This window comes from Harpia harpyja, chromosome 19 (assembly GCF_026419915.1).
Source record: "Harpia harpyja isolate bHarHar1 chromosome 19, bHarHar1 primary haplotype, whole genome shotgun sequence".
NCBI lineage: Eukaryota > Metazoa > Chordata > Aves > Accipitriformes > Accipitridae > Harpia > Harpia harpyja.
In genome coordinates, this window is record NC_068958.1 from 4,636,553 (window position 1) to 4,658,812 (window position 22,260).

A 22,260-nucleotide genomic window follows, 5' to 3' on the forward strand; every position below is an offset into this window, starting at 1 on the left:
AGGATCCTGCTCAGCCGCTGTCGCTCCCGGGCAGGTGTCTGACCTGCAGCTTTGAGTTACCGGCGAGTATCGGCAGTGTTGTTAAGTATTACTAGGACTTTTCTTCCCTAGTGTTTTTCTGGAAGACCCAGCTCCTGGGGTCCTGTGATGAGAGAATTTAGTTCTTCCTTAAGGGAAGACAGACAAACAGGCGTGGAAGCTGTTGCTTTTATTACTTTGGGGAAATGCATAAAAACACGATTCAAGTGCTCTCTGAAGCCTCATAGACTTGAAAGCAAATTTAAAGTACCTAAGTTTTAAAATTTGTAAAGCAGAATGATTACTGACGAATGAGTAGGTGATATTCTGAATTCCCCTCCTTGTAATATAATAATAATAAAAAAAAAAACAAACGAAAACCAACCCATGTTCAGCTTTGGGCTCCACCAACGAAAGCTGACTAAGTGAATAGTATTGTCTTTTATATGCGTGGAGAAAAGTCATCTTAAGCAGAGTTAAACATCTGGTTTAACTGGGTGTAAATAAAAGGAGGGAGAGTAAAACTTCAGGAGGTGTAAAGCAGCCTCATAATTCCATGGGGGCAGAGAGGAACTTGCCAAAGATGAGGCTGTGTATTTGCATGGGTGTTAAACCTCCTGAGCCAGAGCAGAGGGAAGGACTTTGCCTCCGTAGCCACCAAAACCTGGATGTTCTTGAACATGCAAAACCTGCATGTTCTCGTCCTGGGGACGAGAAGAAAAGCCCGTGTTTCACTGAGCACTGCTCTCGTGCAGGCGTGGAAGGAGGAACTGCTCAAATCCCCTTTCTGAGTGGTTTTTTTTTTTTTTTCCTATGATTTGGAATTTTTTTGAGACAGCTTTCTTAATAACAGTGTCATGGTGTGAAGATCCTGTATAATAAAGACGAGGCATCAGGTAGTGTTATCGCTCCATAGAAACCTGTTATTCACCCAAGCAGGGCTGTTATTAGTCTGATTCTGGTAGCGCAGCAGCAGGAGCAGGAGGAGCTCCCTCTGACAGAGCACAGGAGGAAACCAGAGACAAAAAGGGGTATTTAACTTGTCTCTGTGCTCAAGGTAACTTAATAACTGCTTGGTTTTGTCTTTGTCACGTTAGCAGCCAGGCTTTGTCACGTATTTGAGCACTGAAGAATAAACGTAGAACTTCTCCTCCCTCCACCCACTTAGTGTTTTACTGAAAAACTGGAAAAAATGCCTTTTGGCGATGGTCGGCCATCCCACCCTGCAGCCCCATATCACGCAAGGGTGAGAGTGGTGAAACACTTTCTGGCTCATTTCTTTCTTTGGGGTTTAACATTTTCAGTGTCCCTTAGACTGGAGATATGTTTCAGTTTCTCAACTTCCCACCCCGTTCTCCTTGGCTCTCAGACATCCTCGCAGCCACGATCTGGGAGATTGCAAAGTAATGAGGACTGACGGAGCTGGAGCCGATGGGCAGCCCGGGGTTTGTGTCATTGCTGCGGCTCCGAGGTCTCCCTGGGCGTTTTGGCATCATTATTCCTGCTGTTCTTTGGGAAAAACTTTTGCAGAACTTTTCTGTGGGTGGCCACAAAAAAAAAAAAAACCTAACATGCAAAAATGAGGTGTTGCTAATGCAATTCTGTGGGTTTAAGGCAACCATTAAAAAAAGAGATGGCACTCGGTTACTGCTGCAGGACTGCGTGTGCTGTGGGCTGCTGCCGCACCCTGGTTCTGTAGCAGTCTCCTTTAGCAGTGGACATGAGTGCTCAAAAAAATCCCAAACCCAGTTAGATGTTACTATTTGCATTCCTTTTATTAACTCATGGAAGCCCAAGTCCAAGCTCCAATTGGTACCAGGTCCTTGGCAAACAGAGGCCCTAATCCTGGGCAACAGGTTATCCAGGTAATTTGGGAGTACAGAGCACTGAAATCTCATAACTGAAAGAGCCACGGGGCAGAGTGGGTCACTGCCCCTCTGCCTTTCTGGTGTTGGGGGGAGGCAGCTGGGCTGTGATTTTTGTAATCAAGTATTTGTTTTCTTCCAAAAGGACCATATTGCTTGGTTTATAGTTACCCCTCCAGCCGAAGCCGTGTGTGTGGCGTGTGCTCCTTCTCCTCCTCCTCCTCTTCCTCCTCCTCCTGGCTCTGCTGAGCTCCGGGGGCTGATGGGCTTGGGTGGTGCTGGATCCCTCTGCACTCCAGCGTGGTGCCATGCTTTGCTTCCCTCTACCATAGAGCGTTACACAGGGACAAGGCAGGACATATGTCTGACTTGCATCTGGTCTGCCCTAGGAAGTCTCGCTGGTGGTGGAAGGTTGACTGGGGGGAGGTTGTGACGCTTTTACGTGAGCAAAAACCCCAAGCTTAGGACATGCATCCTTTTCCAGCTACAGAAAGCCTGGCAGAGCTGTGCGGCATCCCCACTGCCGCGTCTGCTCCGCAGCATCCCTTGGCTGGATGCTGCCCCTTCTTCAGGCTTGCCAGCTGAGCTGGTTGTGTGGTTGCTCCCAAACCTCACAGCCTAACGGAGGCAGCAGCTGAAGAGGAGGTTCTGGCTGCTAGAAGAGAGCTGAGCTGGTTTCCTCAGCCCTCCAAAGGGTTTATGGGCAGATTTGGGGCTGGATGGCCCGTGGGGCACGCTGACCTGGAGTGGGACCTTAGAGCTTCTCATGGAGGAAATGGTCTCGTTGAAGAATGAAGTGGTGCAAGGTAAAACCAGGAATTTACAGCTGCTGTGTGACTGTCCGTCCTGCTCAGTTTTTGGGAATGTTAACCAAAGAAAGCACTGCTGTTTTCCTGGGAGCTTGCGTTGTCCACCGCTAAACACGAGCGGCACTGTTCTCAGCTCTCACATCACCATATCTGCATCACGTGGGCTGTGGGCGATGGGGAAGGAGGATGCGATCCCGGCGATTGTGTAACCATGAAGTCCTTTTCTACGGATACGGATGTGTGGTTGACCAGACTCTGTGGCTGGGTATGAGGCAGCTGAGAGCTCATTCTTTGTGGTGAGGAGGAGAGACAAAAGTTCAAAAGTTGAGCGTCTGAGTTAGACCAGAAGCTCGATACCAAGGAGGAGTTGAGATGGCTGGAAACCAAAAACTGGAGCTGTGATTTCTTTTCAGATTGTGGGTGGATTTGCATCACTTTTATTTGATGTTCCTTAGTTTATTCAAGGCAAGTGAAGAAAGTTTCTTAGGATTGAAGAGGTTTGTATTTGGGAGTGGAGGAGGACTAAAACCTCAATTAAATCTCTTTGATCCCCTCTGCCTAGCTGGGGAATAATGCATCAGAAGTGTGCGTACGTCCTTGGGTGCGCGAGGCCAGGCACGCAAAGGGGGTCAGCTGTACGTAGGATCTCAGTCTGTGCTCCTTAGCTGGCAGCACACAAATTGTTTGACATAGCGATTCGGGGTCCGGGCATGTGAATATCTGGGGAGAGCGACCAAGGGTTGACTTGGGGTGGTCTACCTGTGCATTTGAGTCACGTTACAAAACCGAAGGTGGAAAGGCTTTGTTCCCTGGAAGACTGTGTTACTCATCCAGCAGCAAGGGAGGCTGTGCAGTGCCTTGGCTTTCGTATCCTCTCTGGGATGTGAGCCCCTTGCCAGATGTCCGTCAGACAGATGTTGGTCACTCCTCAAGTCCTGGCGAGGGAACGCTGTTTGTGGTGGAGTGTGGTCCAGAAAAAGTCTTGGTCTGCTTCTTGAACACAACCAGAAGTGATGGGTCATGATGACTTTACGTGAAACGTTATTTATGCTCCCCTCCCTAAGAGGCACTCAGCAGCTGGAAAGCCTTTCCTCTGTGGAGCTTGAGGAAGCACTGTTTTGAATAAGAGCTTTTTGCATTGGAAGCTACACCTTAGAGAAAGATGTTTTATTTCCCTTGGTGTTTATGGCCCTGTAAAAGACTACATAGCCTTCATTTTTTTTCTTTGTATAGTCTCGATTGCGTTATGCAGAGGAGCAATTTATTCCTAACAGCTCAGCCTAGAATGTGCCATAGCCATTTTCACAGGAGCCAGACCTGTCTTAATGTTTGCTGTATGACTTTTAAAAAGTATCGTGCTGCCTTCTAAACAAATGTTTTTAATAACTTCTACTTTGGGCTGCACAGAACTGAGTATACGTTAGTCTGACAAAAATCTGCGTGCTTGTTCTTGCACCTTAATTCTGTGCTTAAAAATTCTCCATACGTTTTACACTGTGTATGTGTTGTTGGAGGCAGTTGCTAAGAGAAGGATTAATTTAAAGCAGAAGAAAGATCGCTTTTCTTCAGTTATATATGCAGCTGAAGTAGTAAAAATTAACTTAAATTGGGTGGTGCTTAGGAAAATAGGACAGGGTTGCTGCCAAAAAAAGGGGAAATGAAGAGTCTGCGTTTAACTGCATGTTGACACTGTCTTAACCATGTCAATAAAGTAACTTTAATTTACGGGTCAGAGAGCTTTTTTTAGGGCCGCTGCCTATTTCAATGTATTGATCGTCTCCCATTAGAAGCCCTGGGTATTGTCCTTTCATGTCCAGATAATTTTCAACCCACTAAAGCGGAATGGGTGGCTTTGGAAGGAGATGGAGTCGAACAGCTGAGCCGAGGAAGGGATCGGATGTTGCTTCCAGTTCCCCTCCTAACCCCTTCTGCTGAAATACAGCATTAATGGTCCAGCCCAACACGTCCCTGGGGCCTTATCTCCGTGCTCAAGTTGTACCAAATTAATTAGACTAGCACAGCAAAAGCAATGCAACCTTCCCTAACACTCCCTGCTCTGCAAATGCAATTACGCTGTTATACGGAGTTTATTTTAGATTTTCCAATTAAGAGAGTAAGCTTTGCTCATATACACTGTCTGGTGTAACTGTTCATGTCTGGCTGGTAAATACATCGTTAAGTTCTGTTTCCAGGGGAAATGCTTGTCCTAGGAAAATACCTGCGTTTGACTAGACCCAAGTCAATGCGGGGATGGAGAGAGGAAAAGTCAGCTCCCAGAAATAACCGGCTTTTCTCGTTGTCTCACGGTGAGAAATTCCAGTTTGGTTTTCTTGCTTAAGCGAGTCTAAATTGGGGACAACGTGCAGAATCACAGGAGTGTTGGTGTTTGTGATTGCGTATACACACTAAACTGTCTATTAAATAATTTAACAGAGCATCATTAAAAAAAATAATCAAAAAACCACAAGACAACAACAAAATAGTGTTCTTCCGTATTTTTGGTAGGCTAAAATATATCCCTGCTAGTGCATGTTTAGCTCCTGTTAGTCTGGCTCAGAAATGAGAACTTGCCTAAAAAAGACTAAGCCAAAGCTGGAAACTATTTAGTCAAAACATACAGGAGATTTTGGGAGGATTTCTAAAACCCTCTCTAGCCTCAGGTGCCAGCTTTGAGTGCACCCCTGGTATGTTACTGTAATAGATAAGCAAGCGTTATGAGCTGCGAAGAGCGTGATGTAGGTATTAGATTAGAGGGTCCTATTGATCTTGTTATACTCCCAAGTATTAATTTATATAAATATCCAGAGCCTTATTTCCCGTAATCTCTGGGATCTGTTCTCGGTGGTGGTTCTTACGAGCTGGGGAACTGACCTTTTTAAGCAGCTTTACAAATTAAGTAGCCAGTAGATTAATTTTCTGTAGCCAGTTTTCATCATGCAGAAGAGGGACTGTACTGAATTGCTGTAGCAGTAAATTTTGCCTCTTGAGCTTGGGAAGGAGGGACAAATGTTCCAGATAAAGTAAAATAGTCACTTCCTCAGGGAGAGATTTAAAATAAACTGGGTCAGAAATGAAGCTCCCCTTCGTTTAATTCGGCTTAAGCCTCTCCCTGAAGTGAAGGTCACGGATGGCGATGCACCCAAATCCAGAAAGGTTTGGAGCCTGTACCGTGACTGCCAAAGTTTGATGCTTGAAACGTTAGGCACTACTCGCTGCAGAAAGATGTCTTTAATTCATGGTGGCAACAAATCTTTTTACACGTTGGGAAGTTTTACAGCACAGCGTTAATTTTGGCTGGAGTCTCTCATTAAATTCTACTTTGCAAAAATAGCTTGAAATGGAAAGTGATTTTTTTTTTTTTTTTTTTTTTGTAGCATGTTTTCTTCCTGTGGTGTGAATTGGGATAATTGACAAGCTGTAAAACTAAAACAAAATAAAAGATGGCTTTCACGGCACTTGCCTTCTCCCTCCTTTCTTTCTCCCAGGAAAAAGTCCAAATTCCGCTTTCCTGAAGCATGCATGCATTGTCATTTGTTTTTCTGGGTCTCTACCTAGAAATCCCAAACTGAGCCTGCCCTGGTGCTCAGATAGACACTGAAATTAGGAAAAATATCTGCTCTGTGTAATGTGTTGCAGGAGAGGGCGACGACCACAGAAGAATGGTAGCTCTGGACTGTAGGCAAGGGGATTTTCTTATTTTGTTCTTAACCTGAATCTGGTTAAGGAAGAGCCAATATCCCCGGCACCAGTTTGATTCTCCAGGAAATCACCCGTTCGGGAGGGAGGCTGCGGGTCTGCTTTTAATAACTCCTCATCTGCCGGAGGAGAGGCTCTCCCTGAGCTCTGCGGGTGAATCGCTCCGGGAAGCACCAGGATCACTTGGCATCGCCTCGCCGCGTGCAGGGATGCTGGCAGGGCCGGAGCATCAGCCTCGTGCGGCTTCTGTACGATGCCGAGCATCCTCCAGGCACGCTGGGGACGTGTCCTGGGGTGTCCCCAGCCGGGGAGTGGGACAGCGGCTGGCACCTCCCGTGCCGATTTTTATCCACATATCCAGGATCTCGGAACTGAGAAGCCCTGCTCGTTGCATGGGTCAAAATATGGATTAGAAGGGCTGTGGGTTCCACGTGTTCTAATGCATTTCAGGGACCTGGCTCCTGCCGCAGGGAGTTTAAATTGAGTGCATAGATACTTTGCAGCTTGTCCTTCTGTGCTGTGTCCACTGAATGTGTTGAGGGGTTTTGTTTGTTTGGGGTTGGGTTTTTTCCAAAAAAGGCAAAAAATCTGTTTTATCCATTGACTGGACTTTTACCTCACTTTAAGGTAGATCAGAGCAGTTTGGTTTCAAACCTTCCACTCTTTCAGGGAAAAGGGGAAAATAATATAGACATCGTTGAGTGTCCAAGACTGTCGGGACAGTGATTCATGAAATATTCAAGTATCTGCCAGGCAGGGTTGAAGCCGGGTGGATAGAATAGCTGCCACGTACTGTTTCCCAGCGATACCGTGCTCCCGTATTGCTGTTAGAGGATAGTTGCTGCATTGTGCCTGCGTACCGCACGGCGAGGCACCATGTGCGGAGCTACGCGTGGAGCTGGTTAGGACAGGTCTGCGTCTGCCGTGGCTCAGAGCAGAGCATCCTTTCCAGAACGGGGGTTTATTTTAGTTAAAATGCCAGGACTGAGGAGTGGTGGATTTTCTTCTGCTTTTCACCCGGCTTTCATTACAATGCTAGAGTGATTTGGAATGATGCTTGATATTCTATAGTAAGGAATTACACCCCTCTCTTCTCTCCAGAAAGGAGAAAAATGCTTAATTGAAATCACAAAGATAAAATGTAGGCTTTAATCTTAAAAAACCAAAACAACCAACATCACAGTAATGCCAATGGCCTCCCCATCCTTCCCCTGATCTAAGTTCGTTCTGATTTTTATCTCATGCATACATTAAATGTGATGGTTAACCTTCAGATTTCCTGTCTCAGCCTCCCAAGCTTTGTGATACTTACAGTTACTATTCAGTTAATTAATTTCCTTGCAATGTTGAAAAGGAGAGGAACCGATACCCTGAATGCAAATCACAAAAGGCAGTACGAGCGCTTTAGGTAGTGAGAAAAATGTGTGTTAATGTCTGTGTTTGTGGATGGGTTTTCCTTTCCTGATACACAGAACTGGATTCAGAGCCATTATGAGAATGCCAAGTAGGATTTTGGGGCCTACTCTGAAGCCTACTGAAGTCTGTTGAAGACTCATGGGGGGGCTTCTGCTGATGCCTGGGAAGTTCTGAGTACCCAGTTGTGGTTTTTATAATTTGAAACTTTATTTGACATTTTCTGTTACTGAGGGGGGGGAAAAAAGTTATCATTCAGGGTGTTTCATCCCGGCTCGTCTCTTTCCACTCCCACTTCCCCTTTACGTTTTAAAATAGGTGATTTGTTAGCTATTTTTCTCCTGGGCATGGCTGATAGACAGGCCATAGGGGACAGCAGAGGCTTTGCCAGCCAGCGTGGTCCCTCGGTGGGGAAGGGAGGTCGTGTGTCACATCCACGGCTCCAGCCTCATCTGCCTACCTTCTTGTTTCTTCATAGAAAGCAATCAGGTTGGGCAACCGAGGCTTGCCGTTGCTAAATCCACATTGACTGTTCCCGATTTACCATCTTGTCCTTGGGAAAGGGATCCCAAAAGGGGCACGCTCCAGAACGGAGGTGAGGCTCATCAGCCTGTAGTTCCCTGGGTCCCCCTTCTTGTTCTTAAAGATGGGCTGAATATGTGGTGGGCTCTATTGTTAGTGAATATCTTAATGAAAAGCATGCAGGCAGTTGCAGAGTGCCTGAAGCTGGAGGTGTCTCTTTTTTTGATCTCGTCTCATTTTGGCGATGACAGAGGTCTTTGTATAACCCAAGCCACTCGGGCTGGGATCAGTCTGATGTGTGCCAATGCTACCAAAGTTCCTGCTCCTTGTCGGGGGATGTCCTGCCTCTCGTCTCGCAGGTGTTATGGAAATTAATCTTTACAGGGAATGTGCGCACAGAGCCCTGGGTCTGGTTTGGCCGTCCTGCAGGCACAGATGCTCAGCGGAGAGCTGCAGGGGCTGGTGTGTCTGCACGTGTGTCTGTCTAGCCTTGGTCCCTGGATCCGAAACACAAGCGCTAAAGCAGTTAAGCTATAAAACCTTTTATTTTTCCTTCCATTAAGATTTTTTTTTTTAATAACCTGTTTACCCAGAGCAATTTTCTGTGCATTGCACACGTGTTAGAATCATTCTTGGCAGGCTGTCACCTTGCAGACAGTGGTACTCCCTACTCCTGCTTTTGCCACTCTGTTTCAGCTTCATTTTCTGCAGAAGAAATCTGGAGCTAGAAAACTTGATGAGCCTCAATTAAACCATGGATAAAAACAAAAGCCCTTCCTGTTCTCCAGCTCACGCTGTCTGTTCACATCCTTGGTTCTTCCCAACACTGAAATGCAACAAAACATTTATTATTTAATACCAAGGAGAGGAAGAAGCCCCAAGCGACTCCCGGGGCCGCAGGGCTGCCTGTCCGTTCTCTGTCCCCAAGGACAAGGAGCCTCCATACGCTGGCTGGCAGAGGCACCCCAGGTCCCTTCTCTCGACTCTCGCAGCATCTGGTTCAGCTCCTGCTGCTGCCCGTAATGGTAGATGCGATGCTTGTCTCTTCCCGATTACCCAGGAAAGCGCTGGTCTGCAGTGGGTTGCTCCCTCTGGCTTGCAAGCACGGTCTGGCTTGTAGGTCCTGTCATATGTGTGAGTTTTCCTTGGAAATCCCTCTTGCGTAAGAGGGTTTGGGGTGCAGGTCTGGTTTTCCTACCTCTTTCCCACTGCCTGCTCTTCCCACCAAACCCACCTTGGGAGCTTGTGCGTGGAGGAGCGATGCACGGGATGGCCGGCCCAGGAGCAACCCCCAGGACCCCGTTTCTGTTGCTTTTGGGGGTGAAGAAGGCACTCAGCTGCTCTGAGACTGCCCCATCTCTGCAGCGAGGAGCTGACGTCGGTGCAGAGCCCCAGCGTGCTGTCACGAGGCAGAGGAGCATCGAGAGACCTATTAAAAGCTCATTGTGAGCTCAATATTGCAAAATGCGGCTTGATTTCATATGCAGGTCTGCATCAGTTATCCGTAATGTGAAAAGTAGTGTTCTGGTTTTAATTACTTCTTTAGGAAGAAGCTGGGGGATATCTTTCAGCATCATTACCTGGTGCCATTAAGCAGAGTTTTCTGAGTGTGTGTTGTCTGCTTCTAATAATGCCATCCCTGTCCCCGGTGTGACATTTAGGAACCGTTTTTCACTGAACCCCTCGTCAGCCACCAGCCTGATTTTTAACAAGGCTTTGGGAATAGATAGCAACTTGGGCAACAGCGCAGGAAGATGTAACGCAGCCCAGGTGTAACGGTGTCAGGGTGCGTGTCAGCAGCCGTCACCGTGAGCAGGCTATCTCCATCTTCTGGGATGCATAACTCTTCTGCCAGCGCCAGCTACAGGTTTGGGTCCTTCAGGCCTGATCTGGAAGCTGAACTATCATCTCCAGATTTTGTCTGGAGCACAAGACTCTGCAAATTTCAAAACGACAGAAGTTTGCAATTGTTCTAGGCCGTTATTTCCTCCATTGCCAATTTAAAAGGTGAAAGCTGCAACAAATGCAGCATTACAAATATTTTTCATGGCTGAGTTTTTGCTTTTCAGTGGTGCTTTCCCTCTGTGTGCTGCGCTGCTTCAGCTCGGTGGGATGAATGTACCAGGGGTTCGTTTGTTCAGCACTTCTGCTTCCTGGCAGGTAACCTGGCGCTTCTTGCAGTGAGGAAAATAACACATTTAGTTGTGATTTCTGAGGCTTTCTGGAAGTGAAGTGAGTCTAATTGGAAGCAGGTCACCCAAAACCATGATTGTGTGTAGAAAAATTGCATATACCCGTGATGGATGAATAATGCAACGGCATCCGTACAAGCTCTTGCCAGAAAAGTCTTTTGGATGTTGGGAGATTGCATGCCATTGATCTGATGGCAGAACTTTTGAAATAAGATATCTTGGGATGTTTTAAAAAAGAAAAGCAGACGGTGTCTGCAGTGAGACTGCTCTGCGCCCTGACATGAGGATGTGCCTCTCTAATGGTGACAGCCGGTGACCCGATCAGCTCAGGGGTGGTCTGGAGATATCAATGGGTATTTAAATCTGGGCTCACATGGGACTCCTGTAAAACTGATATAAAGGTCTTGAATTCAACGTACAGGTTTGGTTATTATTTAATAATAGTCTGTTTTGATAGTTTTGCGTAAATGATATTGGAGTCAGCTATTGCAGGCACCTACCTCAGATCCCACCCCATGGTTCACTTCTGCCTCCAAACTCTCAGAGCCTGTCTCTTCAGCATTTATATAGGGCAGCTTGGTTTTAAAGAGACAAAAATAAGTTCTGTGAATTTCTTGAACTGGCCCAGGCTTGCAGGCTACCTCCTGGAGCTTCTCTCGGGTCTGGCCCAAATACTTGACATGACAAGGCTTGATTTCCTGACTTGGCTGCTATTTACTCATTTCGGAGACATACCGTAGCTGTTCTCATCGCTGTCCTGTCAAAAGTTCATCATGGTCTGATTCCCTGCACCAGCCTGAAGAGCAGGAGAACAATGACTGCTTGGAAAGTTCTCTGTAAGCGTATCATTACAGTGTAACACTATATAGGGTTACGCAATTACTCATTTTCTTTAACAGCAGCTGAATTCTGTGTTATAATTTGATTGTCATGGTTCAGGTCATAGTCCTGTCTTAAAGCTTCGGGTTGGCCAAAATGTTTTGAATTTTTTTTTGCTGAAAACTCAGTGCGTGGGAAGGTATCTCATTTCTTGATCAGCTATAATCACAATTCCTTTTTTGCATATCCCATCTTTTATCTATGGTCATGTTTTATGAGTGATGAAGTGTGAGCCCCAGTGAGGCAAACATGAGTTTAGGACTTCATATCAATAGTAAAAGCCAAGACATCTCCCCCCCTGCCTCTTTCTTAACTGAGTTCCCCTGACACAGCTGCATGTTTTCCAGCGAGAGGAGAAAAAGGCTGAATTTAATGAGCGTGGAAGGGGACTCTCCGTTAAAGGTGCCAAACATGGGCAGATTGAGCAATCCTTCCAAGCTCTCCAGCTCCCAAACTCTATGGAGTCTCAGATCGTGTTGCTCGCTAAAGCCAAGCGTGGATTTGGCAGCCTGCTGGTAAATATACCGCAGAGACAGCCCAGATCTGGGATGCAGGAGTCGGAGGCTCTAACCCTGGATTGTGTGGGAAAGTCGAAAAGAAACCCCTTTGTTGGATTTGCCTATGATACCGATAAGCCTCAAAAGATCCAGCTGGGTTTCTCCACTAAAGCATGGCAGTGATGCCTGGTGGTCTTCCCACACTTAGCCATAGCTCAGGCTGCAAACAGCCCCTGCTCCCTGCCCCATCGTCCCCCATCCCGGCAGCCAGCCCCACGCAGCTCTGGGGCAGGCTAGGACCTGCAAAGAAAACTGCTGCTCTGCACTTGGGGTTTTTTTGTTTGTTTTTCTTTTTTTTTTTTAAATCTTGATGGATATAGTTACAGAGAGGGTGTCTGGAAGAGCAGGCACGTGGTCCGTGCTCCGTCTGCCGGGCTGTTACGCTTCGGTCTCGTCCAAGGGACGTGGGGATGTAACACGGGTCTCTCCCAGGCATCGCCCCAGCGCTGCGAAGGATGTGGCTCATCGCTACTGTCCGGGCAGATCGTTGGAGCAGGAGAGCATCCCAGGAGGGATTTTCACATCAGCAGATGCTGATTTGGGGTAACACAAGGGCATCAGGGTTGTCCAAGGTCGTTAGGGATGTGGTAGTGTCCCACTACCCACTTGCCCTTCCTTCATGTAGTCGGGAAGTCAGTATTCTCCGTTCAGCTCCTGAAATGCATCGCCGTTGGAGGGGGTAGCAAAGGAAAAAAGGGTGTTGCTTCTCATACATTCATTTTGTAACATGGCTCAAAGCAGTGTTGTCCTTCACAGAGGGAAACCTGAAATTCCCTCTCTTAGAGGAGGAGTTGGTGAAGACCAGGGCCTTCAGAGAGGATTGCGCCCACCTGATTTGGCAAGAAGCTCTTGTTATTCCTGGGAACGGCTCTGCAGATCGCTTAGACATCTAAAACATAAATCTCTGAAGTACAATCAGCTGCCTGATGTGATGCAGGGAGTTTGATTAGGGTTTTCTAAAACCTCAGTGGCAAGGTTTTTAGTTACACAAACCTCAAACCTGTGGTTGGGGTTTGGACCGGAGCTGAACCTGTTGGACCCACTGGATTTTGGGTGGTTGGGCAAAAGCTTTGGGCTGTCCAGGCCTTAGGTGCGTGAGCAGAGAATTTCAGACCCTGTAAGCATCTCTGATAAAGCACTCCCAGGCATTGCAATTAAAGCCCTTACCTTAACGATTCCCGCTTTCTCAGCAGAGCCCTACGTTTGCAGCCCTCGGAGGGCTCCACAAAGCAGGGAAGCACTGTCATCGGCGGCGGCTCTGCCGTTTTCTTTGGGAAGTTGCCGCTTCCTTCCGCTCATTTAAAGCCCCTGCGTGCCGCTGGGTGACCCTCCGATGGCGGGACAGACGGATGGACGGACGGACGCCGAGCGGCCGCCCTCGGCTGAGCCAAGCGCTCCCGGCGGGGCCGCCGGCCACGCGATGTGGGGTCTTGCTGGCTCGTTGCGTGGGCTTTAACGAACTCTCCTGCCGTGCCGCCGGGGAGGGCTCAGGTCGTCGCTGCCGTTGGGAGTTTGCCTCGGAGGACGCGAGCATCTGGGCATTCCTGTGATTTCTTTTCCCTCCTCCAAACTGGGGGGTGTTACTTAATCCTTGTCCCCTCCTGCAGCCCTGCGTTATCATCTTGGACTCATTGGCTGCCTGATGGGGGTTTTATCCACGCTTCTGGACTTTTGGTTTTTTTTTTTTTTTCTTTTCCGTTTTTCTCTGAAGGAGCATGTGTAATGGAGGAAATGAGCCTGGCGGTCCTCAGGGGGAGTTTGGGGTCAGCAAAACTTTCCTAGGATAAAATAGGACGAGCTCCCGCAGCGCTGGGCTTGGCCTGTGCAGTGCTGCTTGGTGGGGTGACAGCAGCCCCGGGGGGGGACACACACGATGCTGCTGCCCTCGCACGGGCTCCTCCAGCAAGCAGAGAAAGCACCAGATGCGGTTTTATCCGATACATCTTCAGTATATGCTTCAGTATATCACCCAACATTTCTTCTGTATCTCTGACTAATTGGATTTAATCATTTGACCCCGTGCTCTGTCTCTCGCTCTTCCCACGTCCTCTTAACATCTGCCACCTCGGAGGTGTTTGCCTCCGGTCCTCGCCTTGTTTCAGTAGTTCATGTCTTGTATGAAATCCAGGAGCTCTGGTTAATGTTTGTGCCCACTCTGACTTGAGCGCTGCTGAAAGCCGTTCCTCTCCCTCTGGGGCTGAGGCTTGTGACTTCAGTGTATTTAATCAGTTACTCCAGAACCTCCCCTTGTTTTTTTTTTTTTTAATTGTTTTTACAATTTTATGTATGTTCCGGTTTCCAGTTCATGAGCTTAATATTGTTATCCGAGACACCTCTTCCCATTGAGAGCCCTTACGTGGCAATGGGAAGTTCTTGTAAGGTAACTGGGAGCTCTTTATCTGCTTGACCCGTTTCAGAACGATGATGAGCAAAGGTGCGAGACAAGCAGGTACCAAAGCGGGGCTCGGCAGCCTGTCCCGGCGTGCTGCGGTGCTGGGCTTGCTGCTGGGCAGCCTCCCAGTGTTGTGCTTCTGTTGGGCAAGCTAGAAGCTCCTGGCGAGCTTGTGCAGGAGGTTTGTAGCCCCTCAGAGCTCTGGCTGATGCTCCTTGCTGGGAAGGACCTTTGCTTGCTGCAGGTTTGCTTTCTCCCAGTCCTCCCGGTGATGAGATGTGGGGTGTTTGCCAAAATAAATGGTTGCTTTCCCTCAGGTGCTCTCCTAGGGTTAATCCTTGGTTGTGGGTGGATGGAAGGAGAAGGAGAAGCTGTGGGGAGGTCAGCGCTCATCAGCATTTCGGGCTCATTAATCAGTCTCGCTAAGTGGAATTTGCCCAGCCCCTGAGCTCTCTGCGATAGGAATGTCTTTGAAATGGGGGGAAATAATAGCACTAAATTATTTGAGAAATAATTTCATTCTCTACTTCTCAATAGATAAATCTGCTGTCCAACAACCCGGAATTTAATCTGTCCATCTAAAGTAATTGATGAGCTGCGACTCGAATCCAAATGTGAATGGGAAAGGAAATTTCCCGCAGAGATGTTTTGTATTGTTTCTGTGGCTGCTCCTTTCCACCAGAGACAATGGGGTGAAGCACGAGAAGGAACAAAGCTGTGAAAAATTTGGTGCGGCTGGTGGAGGGTGATACAAGCTCCACTTGTGCTTTTGACTCTTATTACTGCTCCCAAAACTCACCCGGTAACACCTTGATGTGGAAGGAGCTAGGTCAGGCAGAGCCATTTGGAGAGATTAGATAAAGGTCGTGATTTGTGCAGTTTTAAATGCGGAGTTATGTTGCCTGCAGCCCTGCAGTTCCTGCTGGGTACTTGGACGCTCTTGGACTTTCTCTCCGCTCTTGACTTTGGAACAAGTAACGGGAGTTCGATGCCCCTTTGCAATGTCAGAGTAGCGCAGGGGAACTCGGCATGACTCGGGAGATGCATCCTTCGGCTTTCTTGAGAGGTTTGTGCCACAGGATACTCATTTTCCCATTGATTGTTGCAAATGATGTGTTTTCTCAATGAGAGCCCCTCCCTTCCCCGTTTGCAAAGGCTGTGATAAGCAGATGCTCACAGCTCCCTGTCAGGGACTTACTTTTCGCCTGGTGGTTTCGAGCCGTGCCGGCAGCGAGATAAGAGGAAATCTGACATCACGGTCAGGAAGCGCTACAGAAAGTTACTTTCGTCATTCGTCAGTGGGTTATCTCAAACGACAAAGCTGCAGCATTCCTTGCATGCTGCAGGACCCATTTCAAGCCCACGGCTTTGGCCGCGGTTCAGCTCGTGGCTGTGTGCCCAGCCGCCCAGTGCTATTGTGTGCGGCCCCACTCCTCCCCGGAGCACTAACCCCAGCCGCCGGCAGTCGCTGCCTCTCCAGAAGGCCCTTTCCAAAAAGCTGTGAGCTGTTGCATGATCCTGCCCTGCCAGACAAAATCGTCTAGCCCATTTCTTTCCTTTACCTACATTTTGTCCCATTATTAAATGTCTCTTGGAGACTCCCAAGCCTCGCACCTCCCTCCCTTGTGCCATCCCAAATGCAAGGACCGGGGACTGCTCCGACGCTCACATGAACGTCCTCCAGATCCCACCTCAGGCAGTTTTGGCTGTTGAGCAAACGCTGCTGCGTTCGTCAGCTTTTTGTCTGCCTCTTTGCCATCTCCCTTTAGCAAAGCGGCTCTGATGGGAGGCGGGAACGCACGCAGCTTTCCAGCCTGCCACCATCTCTGCCGAGGCTGGGGGACGGTTTCCAACCTAACCCCACCGTGCTCCAGTAGTTGGATCTTTTCTGATGAATTTGCATCGGAAATGGCCGCTGTCTAGTCAGCGCAGGTGCTGCGGGCGCCCAGTCATACGGGGACCGCAGGGAGGGGTGGTGGTAACTAAAACGGGGCCGTGAGGAGGAGCGAGGTGCTGAGCCACCGTGCACCCTCCCGTGAGCTGCCCTCCCACCCCCGGAGCTGTAGTTTCCAACTTCAGAAACATCCGACCTGCCCGTCCAGCCCGGGGTTCGGGGTGGCTCGGCATGTCCCCTCTAAGCTCCCTGTGCAAAGTGGAGTTATCCCAAGTGCCCAAGTATCTGGGGTTATCCCAAGTACCAAACTGTCCCGATCTCCACGGAAGGCTTCTCCAATGTATTTATCAGTTTGGAGGACAAGTTTCTGAGCTGCATTGAAAACTTGGCAGCAATACCCTTTCTATGTGCAGCGATCATCCAAGGAGTCTCTAAACTTACTGAATTCAATAAACCAAATAACGCCGTGAAAACCCTCTTTAAAAAAAGAACATCCTAGAAGCTACTGAGGCGTTTCTAGCGTGTCCCAGGTGCTGGGGGCTGCTCACTGCCATGCCTTCACGAAGGTGGCTGGGGTCCTGCCTTGCCTTGGCCAGGGCCCCGGCGGAGCTGCCGAAATAGCAGCCGCCCTGCTTTGCAAAGCAGGTTTTTGCAGGGCTGGGGCAGGACGGGCGGTAGCCGAGAGCAGTTTATTCACCTTACGGTGTTGCAGAGTGTTTAAAAATAAGCAAAGCTGTTCCGAAACTCAGCGAGTGCAGGTGGCAGGGCCCTTCTGCTGGGCCAACAGCAGGAGCTGGGCTATTGCCGCTGCCTCTCTATAGTGCTGGCTCCTTGCAACCCTCAAAGGATCGGGTCAGAACTGACCACAGACTTTTCTCATCTATTGGCAGGCTTCAAGGTATTTTGTTTTACCGGATGAGTTTCTTGCTCCCTGTGGTACGGTCCCATCCCTGCCCCCATTGCCTCTTCGCTCTGGCTTTGGTAATTTCCCTCTCCAAAGCCCCTTGGATGCGTTTTGCAGTGGCTGGGGAGCTCTCCCCACGCCGGGGACTTGTGCTGTGGCTGCTTTTGGAGCCCGGCTGGTGGTACAGTGGGAGACGCCGGTGTCCGTGGAAGATGCCGTGGTTTCTGGGGTCTATTTCCAGAACTGAGCATCCTGGTTGGTGATGGTGTCTATCCCCAGAAGCGATGGCTGGTGGGTACCGAGGTTGCTTTGGGTGCGGAGGAGGGCGATGGCAGGACGCGGGATGTGCGGTGCTTTGGGCTCCCACCGGCGCTCGCACCAAAGGAGATCGCAGGACCCTGCTTCAGCTCTGGTCTCTCGCTCGAAGCATATAAATGACACCATTGATTTTGGGCCTGGCAGGTGGTGAATGAGCCCCACAGAGAACATTGATTTCTCTCTCTCCTTCTCCTGCGGAGTGTTTACTTGTCCAAAGGTGTGATTGACTGGTAAATAAAATGGCCTCGGCACAGCTCATATTCAATTGTAGCTAATTTTAACATGTGGCCGTTGAGTAACACTATTAAGCCAGCAATTCATGGTCTTCCGTCAACAGCAAACCAACCTCGAAACGCCTGTGAGCAAAAGCATAAGAAGATATTTTGCCTTGTACTCATTTAGCAGCTGGTGGCGAGATGGCTTCCAGGCTTGAATTGGATGAGCAAAGACAGTTGGATGCAGCTGATGTTGGAACAGCGTGGTTGGTCCTGTCCTTGTCAGCGGGGCAAAGCTGAGATGGGGGTAGCTCAGCCTGATCTAAACTCGTGAAGGAGCTGAGGCTCAGTCCCTGTTAGAAACGCCGTCAGGACGAGGTGTTCATTTGGTTGGATGTGTGACCTCTTTGCGATCCTTCAGAAACGAGGTAGTGTGAACTTTGAGCTTCTCAGGAATTTGAACCACAAAGGCGTCTTGCAGAGGGTCTGGGTTTTCCCACCCGTTGGGTGTTTTTCGCTTGGCTGAATATCGGTGCTGTGAAAGTCCATCTTTCCCGAGCACTTCGGCGCTTGTGGCTGCCCCAGCTTTGGGACGAGCAGGAGGTGGGGAGCGAATGCCGCAGAAAGGCAGGGCGGTTCTGCAGATGAAGCTTGCCTCTTGCTGTGTGTAATTATGGCTATAAGCTGTGTCATTAACTTTCAAAACTGGAGGCTTAAAAGGATTTAAAAGAAACACGTGCTAGAAATTTGAAATCAATTAGACTGCAGTACAACAGAAAATACACCCCTGCTGCAAGCAGCCGGTTTGCCCAGGGTGTAAATTCTTGCAGAGACCCAGAAGATAAAGTTATGAAATAACCCGTATCAGTGAGAGAGGCTGTAAAGCAATTCCAAAAAAACCTCTCAGTCTAGACAGATTATATTTACTGCAGTGTTTATGTGAGATAGAGGAATGCCCTAGAAAAATAGAGTTGTTTTCAATTTCTGCCTCTGGCACTTGCCTGTCTAATGAGAAGGCTCTGATGCGATGGGAATGTCCTGTGCTGGGGGAGCTCCATGTAGAGGGGGTTAGAGTGGGGGAGAAGGGTAAAAGGTTATTTCTTTCTCTGTGTAGGTGAATCAGCCTGTTGTTAATGAGGTGGGCTTGCTAATCCGTTGCCACATATCTCACGTATAATCCCAAACGCAATGATAACGACAAGCTGCGTCGCAGTCACGCCTATGGAGATATGATGGCCCCAAAGATTCTGCTTTGATTCTTTTAATTAAAAGAAAATTAAGCTGTTTTATTTTACTTTGAACTCGCGGTGAAGTTTGCAAGCAGTGTTTTTGCATGGTGTTGGTTTGATGGCAACTCGGGGAGCAGAGGTAGTGCCATGTGACAAAACCGCGCTGACCAAACCCACCCAAAGGCAGCTTGTATCTTGCGCCTATTTATCACGTGGGGATGATTCACCCCTTTAATGGGTTGATTTACTTATAATTCTAAAGCATTTGTTACGTATTTGTGAGGAATTTGCTGGAAAAAAAAGAAGAGTTGTTTAAAACTACAGCAATAAATTGAAGGTATTTTGTGGAGTAGCATGAGGATGCAGAAAGAAGTGAAATTAATTGGCTTGCTCTGCAGAGTCAGTGCATCCTGATGAAGGACATACGTGATGCAGCCGCAAAAATGAAGCAGATTTTTATTCTTCTCATCTTAGCCCCTGTGCTGCCAGGCATCACTGTTGGAGCGAGACCGTCTGGAGTCCCCAGACTTCAAAATCCCCAACGCTCGCAAACAAATGACCAATTATTGCTGTAGTCAATGACGGGATTTTCTTGAAAGAGAAACATAATGTCGCTCTGCTAGTTGAGCTATCTGAAGAACTGAGGGTGGTCCCTAGAGGGGTGAGATTTCTGCCTCTTCAAATGGGCTAAGATTAAAGATGAGCAAAGCTTGGTGGAAACAGTTTCAGGGATTGCCCTGGTCTTGGGAAAGGGAATCTGAGCTGGGTCAGGAGCAGCTCCCGTGGCTGGCTGATGTTTCATGGGTCTGTTAGCGTTCGTGGTGCCTGCAGCATCTGGGGGGTGCGAGGTTAAGGGAGCAACTTGAATAAGTTGTCCATTGTTTCGGACCCCAAAGCAAAAAACCCTAATTTTCACTGTCCCAATCTTTTGTTTGGGACGCGTGTACGCATGCATGCGTACAGATGTACAGCAATATGTACAGTAAGCGCTGTAACATGTGTCCCTTCTGTAGGGAACCAAATGGGATCATGCTGGAAATGGTTAAAAGTTCAACACTGGGCTTCTGTAGAACATCAGCTGTGATTTATATTTGGCTTCGACCTTGAAAGGGAAACGTCCTGGCTTGAGTTTTCCAACCCTTCTGCAATGTTACCTTATGTGAAACTTGTTTTTCAAAAGGGCGTTTGTTTCTGGTGCGCAGCTGAGAACACAGGAGTCCTCACGGGGCACCAGGATTCTGACATCTTCAGTAACAACAAATAAACTAATGCCTGGCTTTTCAGTGCAAGTTTCTAAGTCTGTTAACTTGTCTTGCATGTGAATTTAACTCAGTAAATCTAGTTAAAATTTGTTCCTGTCTTGCTCACTTTTTCCCTCCCTTTCTTTTTTGTTTCCCCCAGTTTCTCTGTTTGAAGAACATCCGAACCTTCCTAAAAGTGTGTCACGACAAATTTGGGTTAAGAAACAGCGATCTGTTTGATCCCTTTGACCTCTTTGATGTACGGGACTTTGGAAAGGTAAGAGTTACTCCTGGGAAGTGATGGAGGTGGCACCGGGGCAGTTCTCCAGACTTGTGCTGCAGGTTTTGGACAGAAAATATGAAGGTTTTGTGGTTTTCTGAGCAGCTTCTGCACCCTTAACCCATGCGTTGGGCACCTGTTCCCCTGTGCTCATGGTAGCCTGCACATCTAGGGGTTGATTCTGCTGTGTCCTTAGTGAAGGGAGATCACGCCTTCAAGCTTTCTGCTTTAGATTACAAACCCTCTGGGATCAGTCTTTAAAGCACATGAAAAATGTCTTTTTTTGAGGGGAATCAAAACACCTTTGTATCTATGTGTTCGTAAGACCTGTTGGAAGGTGTAGCCCTGGGGACTGGGTGCTGCCTCGCTGGGTGACTGGGGCAAAACCACACCATCTCCTTGTCCCTGAGCTCCCCGTAGGGACAGTGCATTCAAACCAGCGTTAAACATCATCCCTGCTCAAACCAGCCTGGGATTGAACCCTGCAGCCCCAGCAGCATATTTCCCTATAGCAGTGTTACAAATCATTACAAGCCCGGACCCAGCTTTGTACCAACCGTGTGGCAAGGGCCCTTCGTCCCCAAGCGCTTCTGGTTTTGCCCCAATGTGGGTGCAGACCTCGCATAGTCCTTCCCCAGCCTCTGTGCACGGCTGCGAGCAAAAAAAAAAAAAAAAAAGCTTTACTGAAATGGCCATCGGTTTTGTAACATGGCCAGTGAGTGTCCGTGGGGGTCAGGAATTTTCATGCCAGGGTGAAATGAGTCCACTGAGTTTCTCACAAATGCGTTTGGAGTTTTTTTTTCCTCCCAGCCGTTCTTAGGTGCTAGCTGTTGTTTGCACCGTGTGTCACCTAGATGGGAGGGGAGAGAGTGTTTTTGTGTTTTTTGGTGTAACTGATGGGTGGCACCAAATGCTGAATGAGACCCAGCTACGAGGGAGGAAAATTCTATGGGATTTTGACAAGTGGCTGTTGTTCTGATACCCTGACTTTTGACGTGAACAGCGTCAGGGCTCGGCTGTTACTCTGATGGATACTGGGCTCAGGGAAACTATTACACAGGACAATTGCTATATTCTTCAGTGGAAAAGGTGTTAAAAGATTTATTAAAGCTCTCTATTTTACCTATTTTGAGCTACCAGGCATAAGCTGCTGGAAGGCATCTTCTCTTCTGATTATCCAAAGAGTAGATTTTCACTGCTGATGGGGATATATTATTTGATATTTATTGCCTAATTTATTTCTGGACCATTATCTGGAATGTGCAATTGCAGGGGCTTGTTTTATGAATTTTTTGATTTATGAAATACAAGAAGGCTTTTGTTGCTCTGGGAATATGAATGCACAGAAGGAACCTTTTGGGCTGGGGAAAGAACCGCTGCTAATTAAAATGCTGCTTTATCGTCACATTGTCTCTTGCTTTGTGCAGTTTCAAATTGCCTAAGATGCCTGTTAATAGAGCCTGGCGTTAAACACTGCTGGAACACGTCAGCTGAACACAGCTTGGTTTCCTTTTTGGTCTGGTTAGGGAACAGCTATTCCCTCCTTCTCCCGTTCACTTTTTGTGGGGGACGTGCAGGTTTGTGACTTGGGAAGGGGAGATGATTTGCCATTCCCTCTTGCCTCATGACGATTTAGTTTTTTAGGAGACTTTGGAAGGAAACTTGTCATAAACTTCCAAGAAATCTAAATGTACTTCATTGCCTGGATCTGGCTTATTTTCATGTGCATCGTCACCCTTAAACAACCTTCTAAGATGTGGGAGGCACAGATTCTGCATACAAAAACCTCGCTGATCTTTTCCCAGTGCAGTTTTTAATCAGTTTGGTGGAGGTATC

The 22,260-nt window shown here is 48.0% G+C and overlaps 1 protein-coding gene across 6 annotated transcripts in view; it reads left to right on the top strand.

Moving 5' to 3' along the window:
- VAV2 (vav guanine nucleotide exchange factor 2) overlaps window positions 1-22,260 on the top strand; it is a 151,376-nt gene that overhangs the window by 14,381 nt on the left and 114,735 nt on the right. For all 6 annotated transcript variants that reach the window (XM_052814994.1, XM_052814996.1, XM_052814997.1 and 3 more), the window contains exon 2: window positions 20,305-20,421. In XM_052814994.1, coding sequence (XP_052670954.1) covers window positions 20,305-20,421 — 117 coding nt within the window. The remainder of the gene's footprint in view (window positions 1-20,304; window positions 20,422-22,260) is intronic.